General features: G+C 36.5%; 1 protein-coding gene across 1 annotated transcript in view; it reads right to left on the bottom strand.

Moving 5' to 3' along the window:
• CUNH1orf141 (chromosome unknown C1orf141 homolog) overlaps nucleotides 1-12,859 on the bottom strand; it is a 35,322-nt gene extending 22,463 nt beyond the window's left edge. Inside the window, exons 1-2 of the mRNA XM_008690742.2 lie at nucleotides 12,785-12,859; nucleotides 8,306-8,463 (exon numbers count right to left, since the gene is read on the bottom strand). Of these exons, the coding sequence (XP_008688964.1) occupies nucleotides 8,306-8,463; nucleotides 12,785-12,859 (233 nt within the window). The remainder of the gene's footprint in view (nucleotides 1-8,305; nucleotides 8,464-12,784) is intronic.
• Between the last annotated feature and the right edge of the window lie 4,357 nt (nucleotides 12,860-17,216).

Here is a 17,216-nt window from a genome sequence, read left to right as displayed (position 1 = left end):
CTGTAAGGATTGCAATTTTTTGAGGGCAAGCACTATGTCAAATAAAGAAATTCTGAGGCTCCTCCTCCCTTGGGATAAACACCACCTCCCACACCACCACTAAATGCCTAACACAGTGCTTACTATATAAGCACACAGCAAAAGCTTTTTTTTTAATTGAGATATATTTGACCTATAACATTGTATTTATGTGTACAATATAATTATTTGATATATGTATATATTGTGAAATGATCACCACAATAAGTCTAGTTAATATCCATCACCATATATAGTTACAAGCTTTTCTTTCTTATGATAAGAACTTTAAAGAACTACTCCCTTAGCAACTTTCAAGTATGCAATGCAATATTGTTGACTGTAGTCATCATGCTGTACATTACATCTGCAGGACTTATTTATCTTATAAACCTGAAGTTTCTATCTTATGACCATCTTCACCCATTTCACCAGGAAGGCTCTTTTTGACTAGAGTTGGCTAGAAGATGACAAATGAGAAAGAAGGTGGTAGCACTAGCTAGGTAAGTAAGAAGCATTGTCCTTTCCTTCTCCCTCCTCTCTTACTCCCATACAGGGGTGGAGGCAGGGGGGTGTGGTGCTGGTAAATATTTAATCACCTTTTCTCCAAGTGTAGTTCCAACACGAATGTTGATTGACATTTTCATTTACCTTAAAGAATAACATGAAAGTGAAACGACAAAGACATATGTTGGAACTTCACCCATTCATCAATGACATAAGCTACTTTTTTGCTGAGCCAGATAATAATTTTTGACTACTAGACTATATCCTCAATTTTGTGTGTTATTCAGAGTAATAATGGTTACAGGCAAGACAAATTTTAAGTTTAATCTTCATTAACATTTTCTCCCCCACTTTCTTAAGTCTAGACAAATAACAAATCGAGCCCCCTGTTTGTAGTGTTTGCCAATTTCTGTGGTGTAAATACACCCATGGTTGATTTCAAGCTACTGCTGGACATCACTGAATGAGGAATTGAAAAGAAATGTGTAGTAACATGATATTATATAATAGTTCCACCATATGGATACAATAGATGTAAATGATTTCAACCACAGATAATAGTAAAATGTAGTAAAATAATTTGAAAGGGATGAGTTTTTTATTGTCTTTGTTTTTGTTGTCATTGAATTTTTAGCTTACATAGTTTAATTTTTAAAAATAACTTAACCATCTCATAAAATTCCTGAAAATTCAACAGTCAGTTCTAACAAATTGGTAGGAGCTGGCTCTAGCACAACACCTGTCTCATACCAGAAGCAAAAAAAGATTAGAAGAAGGAAGAAGGGGAGGTGTGCTAGGAAGACTACACCTACCTCCCACTCACTGGCCATACTCCTTTGCCACTTCAGCTCCTGTAGTGTTAGTAGACTGGCTAGACAGGAGAAGGGAAAGCCTCAATTGGTATGTGGGATCAAAATACTAAATTGGATAGGCTTTTAATAACCAAAAGTGATCAGAGTGAAATTGGAGAAATATAAAACTGTTTTATGTTATGTGTTCCTGAGTCAAGAACAGGCAAATGAAACAATTAAGCTAATGTTTTATTTTAGGTTTAAAAGGAATCTGTATTTGGGAGACTCAGCAATGGTTTTATGTTCTTGTGGTCAGGCTTGTGGATCAAAGACATCTGTTTAAAAAGAACTGAAACTGGGGTGCCTGGGTGGCTCAGCCATTAAGTGTCTGCCTTCAGCTCAGGTCATGATCCCAGGGTCCTGGGATCGAGCCCGGCATTGGGCTCCCCAATCGGCAGGAAGCCTGCTTCTCCCTCTCACACTCCCCTTGCTTGTGTTCCCTCTAAAAAAAAGAAAAAAAAAAAAGAACTGAAACTATTCCATCTTTGTCTATGATCAGAAACCATTTAAATAGTTCTTTGAAACCTTGAAGAAACTGACCTCTGACACAGCTTCAAGGTGGTACTTTTGTAAAAGACAGTTACTTGACTACTTTCTCAAAATTTTCTACAGTTATTTATGTTTTCATTTTCTGGTTGAGACTACTTTCCCCATTTATACTTTTCCAGAAGATTATTCATTATTACACACACCCATGTTTCAAAGCAGCATAGTTATACTAATACTCATTATAATTATTTAATTTCTTCTATATTCACAGTTGTAGCTCCTTCCTCATTACTGATATTGTGCCTTTATTTTGCCTATTTTTTCTCTTCAATTTCTCAAATTATGGTCATTTTAACATTCTTCTGGGAGGTGTTAGACATGCTAATTTTGTAAAATGCTTTTAAAGGTTCAGTATGCTTATGAGAGGAAAGTCAAAACTTGGTGGAAGTACTAGGAAATGATGGTTTTTTTATTTTTATTTTTTGTCTTTCAGTAAATGCATACTTAACATGATTTATAAGAAATAAATTGAGCCTAATGCTAGATATTTGGTTTATAAGATTAATTATACATGAACTCTGTCCTCAAGTGATCATGACTTTCTTTTCTAGTTTACATAGTCCCTTGTCGTATTGTTTTATTTCTTTTTAAAAACATTGTTACATGGATTAATTTTTTTGTGAATTTAGTTGAGGAATAGCCTAAATTATAAATCCTGCTACCTAGAAACAGATAGACTTATGGTGTAGACAAAATGGGTATATACACAGAGTCCTTCTAAGTTCACAGGGACCTGGATAAGGGTGCTCTCTTTCTCACTGAAAAATGAGCCCAAACTATTTTTACCACTCAGTTTGGAACAGGGGGGAGGGTTGTCACAGTTTTTGTCATTCTACTTCCAAGCTTCTTTCCTAAAAGTAGGTGCTGAAAGGTCTAAGATTTGACCCTACTTACAAGCTAACGAGTTAGCCTACTATAGTTTCATCTATGCTTGTGAAGAAGTAGACTCCTGGGTCAGAGACAAAAGTCTAATTGTTGCTCACACTGATAGGAATAGCAATAATACAGTGAGTTATGTTACAAGAGTGGAACCCTGAACTTATGGAACCCAAATTTTTTATAATGGACAGTAATGTCTGCTCTTGCTCAGAGGAAAGCACTATCTCTTTCAAGGCTGTTTGTTTTACAAAAATCCTTGAGAAGGAAGGAACAAAGGCAACCAGTGCCTCTGCTCACAAGATGTACAGAAATACAAGAGATCCATGGAGAATTTTTTCCAACAGCCAAGAAGGAATGGGAGGCTAGGAACCTAGGAATAAAAATTGAGTTCCTAGCACTAGGTTCTCATACAATATGAAGAATGAAGCTTGGATTATAAATTTGGTGGGTTAATTCACTGTCATAAAATCATAAATCTGTTTTCTATAAATTGTATTGGTTTTGAGCTACTTATATATATATTTTTAAAAATTTTTAATTTTTTAAATTTTTTAATTCATCCCCCTACACCTCTCCCTTTTTTGATGTTATATTTAGGAAAATTCCCTGTGAAATTATATCCTGTTTTAGTTGAGTTAAAGGGAATAGAGCTAAGGGCCTTGATTTTGCACTTCAAAAAAGTGCATTTTTTCCTAATATTTTTCTATTTCCTTACCATGTTTCTTACTTTCCTGATTTATGTATTAAGTATATATTTACAGGTCAAATATCCTGATTGTGCCTCTCTACTTAACCTTCTAGATTACCAATCCAGTTTTCATCTGTATTTTATTTTCATTCCTACTCAATTTTTGATTTAGAAATACATATATATTTTTAAGATCTATTTATTTGAGAGAGAGAACAGAGGGAGGGGCAAAGGGAGAGGAAGAGAGAATCCTAAGTAGACTGTGCTGAGCACAGAGCCTGACACGGGGCTTGATCTCACAACCTTGAGATCACAACCTGAGCCAAAATCAAGTGTTGGATGTTTAACTGACTGAGCCACCCAGGAGCCCCCCAAAATATTTTTTAAATCCCTTTTAACTTTAGAAATATTTTTAAATTCCTTCATTTATTTTTAAATCCCTGATTATATGTGTCCTTAAGATACATATTTTCTTAAGTTCTCTTCTGTTTCTTCCATAATCTGCCTTATTAGGAGTCACCTGTTCTGATTATTTTTGTCTCCCTCCTTCATATGAGTGACCTGTGATTTCTCTTGACTTCTCATTTCAGTGAATGTGGGTTCCTTCAACACCTATTAAGGTCAGGCTATTTGAAACTCAGGTAATATCAGTCAGGGAGAGATAAGATTCTTTTGCCATGTATCAGCTGCAAACAAGCTGTTATTAGAGGGTAACAGAGGGAGTGACAAATGAAGAGGCCTCTAGAATTGTTTCTCAAATTTCTAGCTGTATATTAGAATCATCTAGGGTACATTGATACCCAGACTTTTCCCTAGTAGTTAAATCATGACCTCTCGGCAGGGCTCAGCATATTTTCCAAAAGCTCTCAAGTGGGCAGTCACTATTGAGAAGCCCTGTTCTAGAATATCATGTTTCTCCAGGTATAAGCAATAACAGGAGTCCTCTTCCAGCTAAACAGAAGAGGAATGTTCAGCCCAGTAGTGACACTCTGCCCACAGAGAGCTAGAGTTGAGGCTGTTACCTTCCCAGAATCCTCGTGGGGCCTTGAAAGAGCCTATGCCCACATAACCGAGAAATGGTGTGGGCAGTGGCAAGCAAGGCATGAATCTCTGTTTCCACTCACATAAAAGTCTCTCTCTCTGTTCCCTATCTTTCCAGCTCCCACCTCACCCTACCCTACTTACCTGCAAGTCCTACTTTACATAAGATTCTAGAAATCATTGCCATATGTAAACATGACTTCTGTATCTCATTATTTTTAATGACTGGAATATATGACTGTATATTTCAAAAATAGAGCTTATGTTTGTATTAGCTGGGTTTTGTTTTTGTTTTTTTAAGTGCCTACTGTATGTTGGAGAATTTTTAACTCTTTCAATATTTTAATCCATTTAACTCACACAACAACCCTATGGACTACATACTATTATTATCCACAGGATAACGATGAGGAGATGAAGAGACTGAGGCTCAAAGAGAGACTGAGGCACAAAGAGTTATATAACTTGTCCAAAGTCACAACTAGTAGGAAATAAAGCTAAGTACAAACCTGGCAACTGGCCTATAAACCTCATTCTCTTCATCTCTATGCCAGGCTAGTATCACACAGAGAATTAAACTAAAGGAACAAGGAATTTGGCCAATTAAATTTCACTATAGGCTGCAACTGAATGCTCTATTCATGTTTAATTATCTTTTTTTTATATGGAATTATCTTTTTTATACATTATATATATATATTTTTTAAAGATTTTATTTATTTATGTGACAGAGAGACAGCCAGCGAGAGAGGGAACACAGCAGGCGAGTGAGAGAGGAAGAAGCAGGCTCCCAGCGGAGGAGCCCGATGTGGGACTCGATCCCGGAATGCCGGGATCACGCCCTGAGCCGAAGGCAGACGCTTTAACGACTGCGCTACCCAGGCGCCCCTTATACATTATATTTTAATTATCTTTTTTTATATCTATTGTCATAAAACTATTTCTAAAAGGAATATTCTTTTGACAGGTCTCAGTGTAGATTTAGTTTTAAGAAAATAATTCTTCTAATGAGAAGCCCCTATTAATCTATTAATCCAAAGAAAAAATATTATTTTTTGTTGTAACCTCAGTAGTCTTGTAATTTTCAGTGACAATTTAAATACTCTTAATCTGCCTTTTTGCCCCTAACTTGTTTTCTATTTCTTACCACTTTATAAGTGGTAAATTTGCCATTTTTAGCTGATAATCCAGTACTAAATGCTTAGGTAATGGAGAAATCACTTTGTCTCTCCTTTAAAAATTCCTATTTCAGGTTATTTTTAATTTTTTAATTTTTTTAATTTTTTAAAATTTAAATTCAATAAATTAGCATATAACATATTATTTGTTTCAGGGGTCCAGGTCCAGGTAATTTTTTAAAGGGATTTTTGCTAAAATGAGTATGACTCTTTTGTAAAACATCCAATTATGAGAAGTTGCAGAGAAGAGTAGGTTTGGTGTTTATTGAGAAATCTTATAGACTGTATACAGATTAATCAAAAGGTATTTTAAATATTTTATCAATTCCCATTTATCCAAGAAAAAAATGCAGAAATCCTGAACTAGTAGTAACATGGAAAACATGTCTCTCTCTGGGAGTAAGTGAGAAAGAAGCCCTAAGAATTTGAATGGCTCTCAATCTCAGCTTTATGTAAGAATCATCTGGGGAATTTTAAGAATAGTAATGCCTGGGGGCACCTGGGTGGCTCAGTCGTTAAGTGTCTGCCTTTGGCTCAGGGCGTGATCCCACGAGCCATGATCCCATGTCCCTGGGATTGAGCCCCGCTTTGGGCTCCCTGCTCCACTGGGAGCCTGCTTCTTCTTCTCCACCCCCCCCCCGCTTCTGTTCCCTCTCTCACTGGCTGTCTCTCTCTCTGTCAAATAAATAAATAAATAAAACCTTAAAAAGAATAGTAATGCCTGGGCATCACTCCAAACTAATTAAAGTAGAATCCAATTATTTTAAAGTTCGCCAGGTAATACTAATGTGCAGATGGGTTTAAAACTACTACTCTGACAGCAAAGCTCAGCTACAAATAAACCTGTGCAGATTTCACCAATTAGGTGACCACAACACCAGATTGAGAGTTGCTACAATATTCAGCAAATCATGGAAAAAAACCAAATGAACAGATGTTGGTGCTGGGTGGCAAGATTAGAGTAGCACATAAGCTAGAGCAGAGACTCAAAGGATGGTTCCCGGACAAGCAGCACCAGCACTACCCTGAGACCTACTAGATGTGCAAATGATCAGGCCCCAGCCGGACCTACTGAATCAAAAACTCTGCAGGTGCAGCCCAGCAATCCGTGTTTTAAGGAGCCGTCCATGTTTGAGACCCACTGGGCGAGAGCAGTGCGTCTCTATCGTTAGTGTTCACAGGAATCACCTAGAGGATCTTGTTAATTGCAGCTTCTGTCTGGGAGGCGGTCAGACATTCTGCATTTCCAAAAAGTTCTGGGGTGATAGGATGCTGCTGGATGGAAGACTACACTTTGAATAGCAAAGGGGCTAGAGGTCAAAAATGAAAGAAGCCTGCAGTGACCAGAAAGTCACTGGTCCAGGTGGGGGCAGTTATGACATAAAGTTTAGGTTAAGCTGAAAGCTGTGTGAATTAGATCTGACATCTTGGCTCAGTGTAGGAGCAAGGTTTGCAAGCACTGGTGGAAACTGGTATCCTAAATATAATTACCATAACTTATAAGACATCTCAAGGGATGGAGGAACAGAATCTGTCCAATATAACCAATGAAACCAGGATATCATTGTTGATATGAGGACAGAAACTTTCTGCCTCGTGCTCTGTTATTTAAGCAATCATTTTGTTACAGCTAAAGAGGACTCACTGCAAGAATGGGTTGCTTCCTGGAAGAAGAATGCCCCCCTCCAGAATACCCCACAGACATCTAAAACTTCATATATCCAAAATAAAACTCAGCTCTTCTCACTCTAATCCTCATATCCACCCCAATCTGCTTTGTATCATATGCTCTCCTCCTAAGTACAAACTGTCATTATGTACCTAGTTACCAAGCCCGAAAGATGCAAGTCATTCTACATTCAGAACAGGGTGGTGGTGATACAGAGCACAGGCTCTGAAATCGGACTGCTAGAATTTAAATCCAGCTTGGACCACTTACCTGTTGTGATCTTGGGCAAGTTATTTAACCTCACTGAGACAGACTTTTCATCTCTAAAACTGCACTGAACACACTGAATGGTTACACAGAATAAATGAGGTAAGAACAGTGTCCTCTCCCCCCCGCCCACCAAGGTACGATTGAAGTTCTGTTGATTCTGTATCTTATTATTTCTTTTGTCTGGGCTCTCCTCTACATTTCTGATGCCTAGAAAAATTATATAGCATAATGCACATATAGAATGCCAGTGAAAAACCAAGTATGATATACTCAGGCTACCCCTTGTAAGTACATAGAGAAACTGACTTGATTTTCTAGGTGGACTTGTTTTGGCAGTCTGTTGGTCTAAAGTTTGAAATAAATCCTGACATTAATTTGGGGCAATGTAATAGAATTCAAGACATGTCTTTCTTTAAAAATTCAAAATTGTAATTAGTACCTAATTATCATCTGTAATAGTAAAATATTTTAATAAATATTTTATAAACGAAGAATATTCAGAATGCTGATCGAGTATGTTGTAACTCATAAACACTATGAAACATACCTGTGTTTGACAAAGTTCACATTTAATACAGATTACATAATCTAAAACAAATCTACAGTAGTGCTTTAAAACTCTAAAATGAAAGTCTGAGGTAGTTAGGATGGTTACCTTTTTGTTTTTTTAATACTGTATGATTTGTCTTCTGTGATCCTGGGTACTTTCTTAGATATGGATGGAACAATATCCTCTTCAAATTGTAACTGAAAGTCAAACGTCAGGGGTGTAACTGAAGTCTTTTTCTTTCCTTGACTCTGAAGCCTGTTTTTCTGCAGGAAAGCCAAAGTACAACATTGTGACAAAATGAGCACTTTTCATAAAGGGAAAATCCTGTGTGGAAAGGAATGAAATTAGCCTCACTTTATGAACACACACAGAATTTATGTGCCAGTCAATAATGGAGAAATTTTACAGATTGAAAACTAAGGGCCTTGTATACCAACATTTTTTATGTGTGACCTGAGCTGCTCTTTTCTCATCCATGAAATGAGGGGACTTCGGACTAGATGATCATGAAGGCTCCCTCCTAATTCTGAAATTTAGAATTTAAGAACGACCTATAAACTAAGCAAAGACAATCCTCATACATAGGGTTATTGGAAGGAGAGCAACATGGTCTCCAGCCTGCTGCTCTTGCTGTCCCCACGAACGTGGTGAATCACTCCAACACTTGTCTAGTTGCGTGAGCCAGAAATAGAGTTAAGAAAGCAATCAAAAGATTTTGTTCAAATATTTATATAGATGGACCAAAGAGAGAAAAGGATATAGCTAACGAGTTAGTTAAGGAGCCAAAAGTCTTTTCTAAAAACTCTCTCAGGACTGCACAGAGGAATAAAGTGGTGAAAAATCTGAAAGCAAGTCAAAGGATAGGAACTTCTGCTTCTGCCAATGAAGGATTAAGCACTACAGGAATTGCTCTCCTGCTGTAAGTAACTAGAAAACCAGACAAAACATATGAAAACAACTGTAATCAGGCATTAGAAAACAGGCAGGGGCCGGGCAACCATAATCCTCAAGAAAAGGGAAACAAATGAGGTAAATGCCACAATAGCTCAGCTTACTTACTGGAGGCAGTTTCCACACTGAGATGCAGGGAGGGGAACTCACATCAAACCTTGGGCCTTAACCTTGTTGAATTTAAGAGACAGAAATTTCACGAACAATTACATTCTTTGGCGTTCACCCCAGAGAAATGAAAACTTATGTTCACACAAAAACCTCTACACAAGTATTCAAAGTAGCTCTCTTTAATCTTTTTTTTTTAAAGCAGCTTTATTTTTAAATGCAAAATACTGAAAACAACCCAGATGTCCTTCAATGGGTGAGTGGTTGAAACTCTGTACATCCATATAATGGCATACTACTCAGCAATAAAATTTATATATTATTTACAATAATAAATCTATTGATCCATGCAAAAACTTAGACGGGCCTCAAGGGCATTATGTTTAGTGAAAAGTCCATCTTAAAATTTCACATACTGAATGATTCCATTTATATAACATCCTCAAAATTACTGTTATAGAGATGGAGAACAGATCAGTCATTGCCAGGGATAGATGGGGAATGGGGTGGGGTATAGATACAAATACAGAGAAGTAACATGAGGGAGTTCTTTTATAGTGATGGGAATGTGCTGATTCCCTTGATTGTGGTATTGTGATAGTGATCACACAAATCTATTATGGGATAAAATCAATAAAACTATACACACAAATGAATGCAGGTTAAAAATGGTGAGAACTAAATAAAATCTGTAGCCTGATTAACAGCAATATACCAACGTTAACATGAGTTGGGACGCATTCCAGTTTTGATAGCATACACAACCCATATAAGATGTCACTACTGGGGGCAACTGGGTGAAAGGAACATGGAACTCTCTATAGTACTTCTGAAACTTGCTATGAGTTGATAATTATTTCAAAATAAAAAGTTGAAAGAAATAAAGAAGCAATTACCAAAGTGATTTATATATTGTTATCTCATCATTAGGTCATTAAAAAAGAAAAGAGAGACAATTTACCTTCATAAATGTATGTGTGTGTATGTGTAACTGCATTTTTAGGAGTATATGTAAAGATAAATGGATTTATACATACATATATAATATTTGTATATCTTTATAAGAGCACAAAAGAAAATGTGGATGGGTAAACCCAAACTGCTAAGTGTTGTTTGCCTCAAGAAGAAACGGTTGAAGAGGCCAAAGACAATTTTTCTTTATGTAATTTTCTCTAATTTTTTAAAAGATTTTATTTATTTATTTGACAGAGAGAGCGAGAGAGCATGTACACAAGCAGGGATAGAGGGAGAGGGATAAGCAGGCTTCCCATTGAGCAGGGAGCCCTATGCAGGGCTCGATGCCAGGACCCTAGGATCATGACCTGAACCGAAGGCAGACGCTTAACCAACCGAGCCATTCAGGCGCCCCTCTTTAAGTATAATTTTTATATATATCTGTATATTGCTTATTTCTAAAAGTATGTTTTAATTTTATACTTTAAGAAATAAGAAAAGTTTTAAATTTTGATTATATATACTTTCAGAAGAATTTTTAGAGAATCCTCTGTCAGTAACACATAAAGTAGGCATAGTAACACAAAATGAGAAAATGCATTGAAATGCTTTGCACAAAGGAAGCTCTTATTAAAAGGCAGGAATTATTATGACTAATCATATGTAAAAGGGAATTTCAGGAAAACTCAATAGATTTATCTCTGATTATATTTTCTAAAGTACGTTTCATTTTAAACAAAAAATTAAAAAGGAATGAACTCTGGGGTGCTTAAGTCCAATATGGTTGCTTTAGTAAGTTATTCCTGGTTTGCTATTTCAAGATTTGGGTAATGATAACAGAATGAATTTATTGTTTTTTCCAATATTTCTCTACTTTATTTTCTGAATAAAAGGAGACAATTATGGTGGGAAAAAGAAAATCAAGTTATTATTCAACCGACAAAATTTTCATTTTCAGATTCACAAATATGTTCAGTCACTTCAGAGTTCCTCTCTGTGCTGTTTTCCTTGATTTCTTGGACTCTATGTTCTTTATGCCTTTGTTTTATTTTTTTGAAAATTTTTGTGTAACCAAATTAAATTGCTCATATGTGCCAAGAATCTGGCTTTTTAAAACTATATTCTTTCTCAAAAAGATTTATTTATTTATTTTAGAGAAAAAGAGAGCTCGTAAGGTTGGGAGGGGCAGGGGCAAAGGCGAAGCAGACTCCTGCTGAGCCGGGAGCCAGATGCAGGGCTCCCTCCAGGACCAGGGAGTCATGACCTGAGCTGAAACCAAGAGTCTGACACTCAGTCAACTGAGCCACCCAGGTGGCCCCAAAACTATATTCTTTATTAATATTTTATATTGAATTTTATAAAAGTCTCACCTTTTTTACTTTAATTTTTATGAATTTTATTTATTTATTTATTTATTTATTTATTTATTTATTTTTAAGATTTTATTCATTTATTTGACAGAGAGAGAGGCAGCGAGAGAGGGAACACAGGCAGGGGGAGTGGGAGAGGGAAAAGCAGGCTTCCCGCCAAGCAAGGAGCCCAATGAGGGGCTCGATCCCAGAACACTGGGATCATGTCCTGAGCCAAAGGCAGACACTTAACAACTGGCCACCCAGGCGCCCCTATGAACTTTATTTTTAATTTGGTAACTATACCAAATATTTTCTTCCTTTTAATAAACTAGTTAAATAACTTTTTATGTATTTAAAATATTGGTGAGAACTACAGTAGTCACATTTACTATTTGACTGCCTATTTGATTTTTTTATCTTAATCACCTTATATACATTATAACCTAATGTAATATGGCAACTAACCAATAGCCAAAATATGGAAAGAGCCCAAATGTTCATCGACTGATGAATGGAGATATATATATATATATATAGAGAGAGAGAGAGAGAGAGAGAGAGACATATACACACAAAAGAATATTACTTGGCCATCAAAAAGAATGAAATCTTGCCATTTGCAGTGTTGCGAATGGAGTTAGAGTGAATATTATGCTAAGCAAAATAAGTCAGTCAGAGAAAGACAAATACCATACAATTTCACTCATATGTGGAATTTAAGAAACAAAACAGATGAACATAGGGGAAGGGAAGGAAAAATAAAATAAGAGGAAAACAGGGAGGCAAACAATAAGAGACTCTTAATTTTAGGGAACAAACTGAGGGTTGCTGGAGGGGAGGTGGTTGGGGGATGGGGCAACTGGTGATGGGCATTAAGGAGGGCACTTGTGGTAATGAGCACTGGGTGTTATATGCAACTGATGAATCACTGAACTGTACCCTGAAACTAGTAATACACTATATGTTAACTAACCTGAATTTAAATAAAATCTTGAAAGAAAAAAAAATATAGCAGCTATCCAGAAGTTACTTTGTATATCTAATTAATTCTTTATAATATATACTTACAAAGACTACTTTTTGAACTAATGTATTTGCTTTTTACAAATTAGTTTATATCTCCATAATGCATCATTAACTAAAAAGTAAAGATAATCATTTACATTTGAAATGATAACATTTTAATGGTAAAATTCAATTTTAGCTTTCATTTACAAACCTTTGCTCTTCTGGCCAAAAGTATCTTTGCTTGCTCATCCAGAATATCTAACTTCTCTAAGATTTTTTCTGCCATTTTCAGTCAGTAAGTTCCTATTCAAAAAGGAGAAAAGAGAAGAACTCTCCAAAACAATTAAAATTTAAACATGTAATTTGATTATTTAGGCATAAGAGACCCACATTTACATTAATGTTCGGGGTACAAAAGAGAACTGTATAGATCATGGAATAAATCATGGGATTATAGAGGTATCCAAGGTTTTTTTTAGACAGAAGTCACATGATCAGAACTCCCAGATACGTGTGGACCTTAGGAATGTTTAAATGTATGATATGACTCATATTTGAAGCAAGAGCATGTGGCTTGATTTATATCTATTTTCTTTTTGTTGTGATATAATTTTAATGAAAGTATGTGAAGAGTTCACATTTGTATAATTAATTGCATTCAAATTAAATTGGTCAATGATCCAAGACTGTTAATACAGCACTTAGAAAGTAATCAGTCATACAGCGGGAGCAGCTGCCAAGATGATTGAGTCCTATTGTCCTAATACCTCAAATTCTTTACTCAATTAATACTGTTGAAAATTACATCTGGGGTCAGGCAGTCCATATTAGACTTGGGGGCCTGAATGTTAGACATCAGGACACAAAGCACCTTTTCAATGCATTACAAATAGCTAGGAGCAGAGCAGAGGCAAAAACCAGAATGTTAACCCAAAGCTCCCTCTAGATTTTTGCTCAGTGAATTGAATGTGCTCCAGTGGCATTTAAATGTAAACATTGTATGGTTCACAGAAAGTACCGAGTTCATCAATATTTCTAAGGATTATTAATGTCAACACTAAGGTTCTTTCTAGCGCAAAAATATCTATGCTATTTCTCCCATATTGCATATTATTCAATCAGTATCTCCCACAACAATAATGCATGAAAAGCAAGGATTAAGGATTCCACGCCAAAAGCTCACATTATTTAGTACTTGGTTTCTTGTAGCTCTCTTTTCTACTCGTGGACTCTTCTGGGCCATGGGGCTGCAAGCGGATTGTTTGCCTTGTTACAAACCATATAACCTGAAGTTGCAGATTGGAGTGGGGATATGTAGGCAAGGTTGTTAGCACAATTATGAGTGAGCTCAGACTTTCTGGGTCTCCTACTGGAGAGTATGGGGCAGATTTTAGAAGAGACTATAGATTATCTGAACACTACGTGTTGTCTTTTCCAGTCCAGGAATGAGTCCTCTCATATATCCTAAAAACAACTAAAGGAATCTTAGTTTCTGTTTATTCCTTAAGCATAATATGAGTTCGAGAGGGTGGAGAAGGCTCCCATATTTCTCACCAAAATTTCTTTCACTGGGGACAAAGATTTCAATTTTTCAAGAAGGGATAGAAAGGCAATTGATTGTAAGAACCAGCATATTGAAGTGAATGGGTTTCCCAGTTTGGGAAGGGATGAATTACACAAGCGACAACTGAGGTACACAGCTTACTTGTGAGAGGGAATATAAAGCAGATCTTTTTAAAGAGTAAGATGTCCTGAACCTCTCACTTGTCACACATCTTCACCATCACATCAGACATTTTAGGATGCACCATATCATCACATTTCACACACACACACACACACACACACACACACACACACACACAGAGCTGTAATTTGAAGGGATTGTTTATTTAAAATTATTTTGCTATAGTAAATTACTTAACTATGATAGGATTTCTAGCAAATCATTGTGCATATCATGTGGTTTTCCTGAAATGAGAAAACCTAAGCAACAAATTATTTTTAATTGTCAATGACAGTTTTATTAATACTAAATTTGACCATTAATGAAATTGACAGAATGTTATTAAATTTAGTTTTGTAGTTTTATTTTCATATTTTGAAGCCTATACTTTTCTTCAGTTTGCAAATGTTTTCATAGGTCTTTGGCAGTGTGCCAGTGGTTTCTATGGATAAATGGCCCTCGGACAAAATGGAGGTAAGGAAACACTACAGACTAACTTGCTTGCTTTCATTATTATACCAAGGGTACCAAGGGCTTAGCTGTATCTCTTCAAACAAACACTGAGAGCAAAGGAACATCAGGCAGATCTAATACAATGGTGTATCCCAACTGCTCTGCATAAACTAAAAACCCTTTAATGCAAAATACTGTATTTCCTCAATATGAGTCTGTGTTTCAGTCCTTTCTTGATTCAATCTTTTTCATTTTAATGTCTATTTTAAACCAGCATATTGGTTTCATACTTCTACTTCATACTTCCATTTCTATGAGCACATATTCTTCTTCATTATTCTATTTCTGAGCATATATTATCATCAGATGGCTCAGGTCACGATCTCAGGGTTTGTGAGATCAAGCCCCATGTGGGCTCCACTCTCAGCACAGCTTCTGCTTGAGATTCTCTCCCTCCCCTCCTCCCCCTCCCCCTGCTTGCAAGCGCCCTCTCTCTCTCTCTCTCTAAAATAATAAAATAAATAAATAAAATCTTGAAAAAAAAAAGAAAAGAAAACAGAGACCATCAAGTAAGAACTTCTTCAGCTTCTATCTCTCATGCCAAAGTCTTATCTGCATCCATTCCCATCTCACCTGTATTTTAATTTTAATGAAAGTGTTGCCTCTCCCATCCATAGTTAATCCTTCTCAGGGTACTCTAGAATCTATTACCTCTGTCCTCCTATAAGAATTACTTCCATTGGTTGTACCCTCTCTCTGGTATCTGCCAATATTTTTTCTTCACCAGTTTCTTTGCCTTAGCATGCTCACACCTCTGCTAGTTTTAAAAAAGAAAAAAATTCTTCCCCTAACTCTACTAGCTGTTATTCTCTCTCATCTTCCCCGATTGACACATTTCTTAAAATGCTCACTTTACTTAGGATTTCTAATTTCTTACAATTCTTTTCCTTCTAGTTTACCATCATTTGGCTTCCTTCTATACTCTGGTACTAAATCTACTCTCATAGGCCACCAGGGTCACCATCTAATAAACTAGTGAGCCCTTTCCTGCTCTTACTTAATTAGAATGTCTACAACTCTAATTCATGTTGACCACTCCTTTCTATGGAAACTCTGCCCTCTGTTGGTTTCTATGACAACAGTCACATCTTCTTACCCTCTCTGAAGATTCCTTCTTCCTCCAATCACTCCCTAAATACTTGTAAAAAGGAAGTGTTCATCATCCTTAGTGTTTCTAAGGGCTCAGGCCATCTTTTTCATTATTCCATACATTCTTTGGGATGACCTCCCAAACTCATAGCTTCATCTACCACCAACTATTTTCAAACAAAATCTCTCTTTTGAGTTCCAAACCTATATTCCTAGCTCAACCCAGATTTCCCACAGGTAACCCAAATTAGATCTAAAAGTAAACTTGTCCACATCCTCCTTCTCCCTCAGCCAAAAGTCTCTTTCAGCATTTATTATCACATTAGTTATCTCTTAGGCATCCAGAGCATAAACTTAGGCATTGTAACGATGCTCCATCCTTGTTACTGCAGAATGAACTCAGAAACTTCCAAGGAATACAGATTTCCGGTTGCTACCTAGGCCTGCTGCTAAGACAGAATTTATGGAGGTGAAGATGAGGAATCTATTTCAAAAGCCATTCTGATGCAGCTATTCCTCAAACCAGGATTTGGTCACCACTCTGCTGGAAAACTCCCTTTCATCCCCTCCCTAAATATACACAATCTTTATCTTATCTTTGCTACATCCTACATAACCTATCCGTTTTTCTCCTCTTATCCATTCACATTGTTATTGCTTCTGTTTAGGGTTCCATAGCTTGTTGCCTGGATTATTGCTATAGTTTCAAAATATGTCTATACATTTGATCCATTCTATCTTCCATTCTGTCCTTCACATGTCTGACTTATTTTCTCAAGAACACACACACACACACACACACACACACACACCCCTCCCTGATTAAGGCTTCAGTCTCTCCCTACAGCTTTCAGGACAAAGAGTCAAGCTCTTTGATTTATCATGTAAGAATCACAGTTTGGCCCCCAAGTCTTTAACGTCATCTGCTTCTTCCTCATGTATACATGATACCCTCGTCCTAAGGAACAACTTGCAGTTCCTCAAATGTGTTGTATTCTTCTTTACTTGTTGCTTGGCTTCTGCTGTTCCCTTTGCCTGCCATGTTGTTCTTCCATTCCCTGTATTTCTAAGTTCTATTCATCCTTCAAGACCTAACACAAATAACACCTCTGCGGGGAAGATTTCTCTGATACCTATGATTTAAATGTCCAATGTCTGTGCTTACATGATAGCCTATGTATATTGCTAACCTAGTATTAACACTCTCTATTTAACATTTGATATTCTTGTTTTATTTTTCCTCTGAGCTATGTGTTTCTTGAAAGCAGGAACCATGTCTAATTCATCTTTGCATCCCTGTTACCTAACAATGTGA

The sequence above is a fragment of the Ursus maritimus genome, unplaced genomic scaffold (assembly GCF_017311325.1).
Source record: "Ursus maritimus isolate PB19 unplaced genomic scaffold, ASM1731132v1 scaffold_12, whole genome shotgun sequence".
NCBI lineage: Eukaryota > Metazoa > Chordata > Mammalia > Carnivora > Ursidae > Ursus > Ursus maritimus.
The sequence above is the reverse complement of the archived record's forward strand: the minus strand, read 5'-3'. Positions and strand labels throughout refer to the sequence as shown.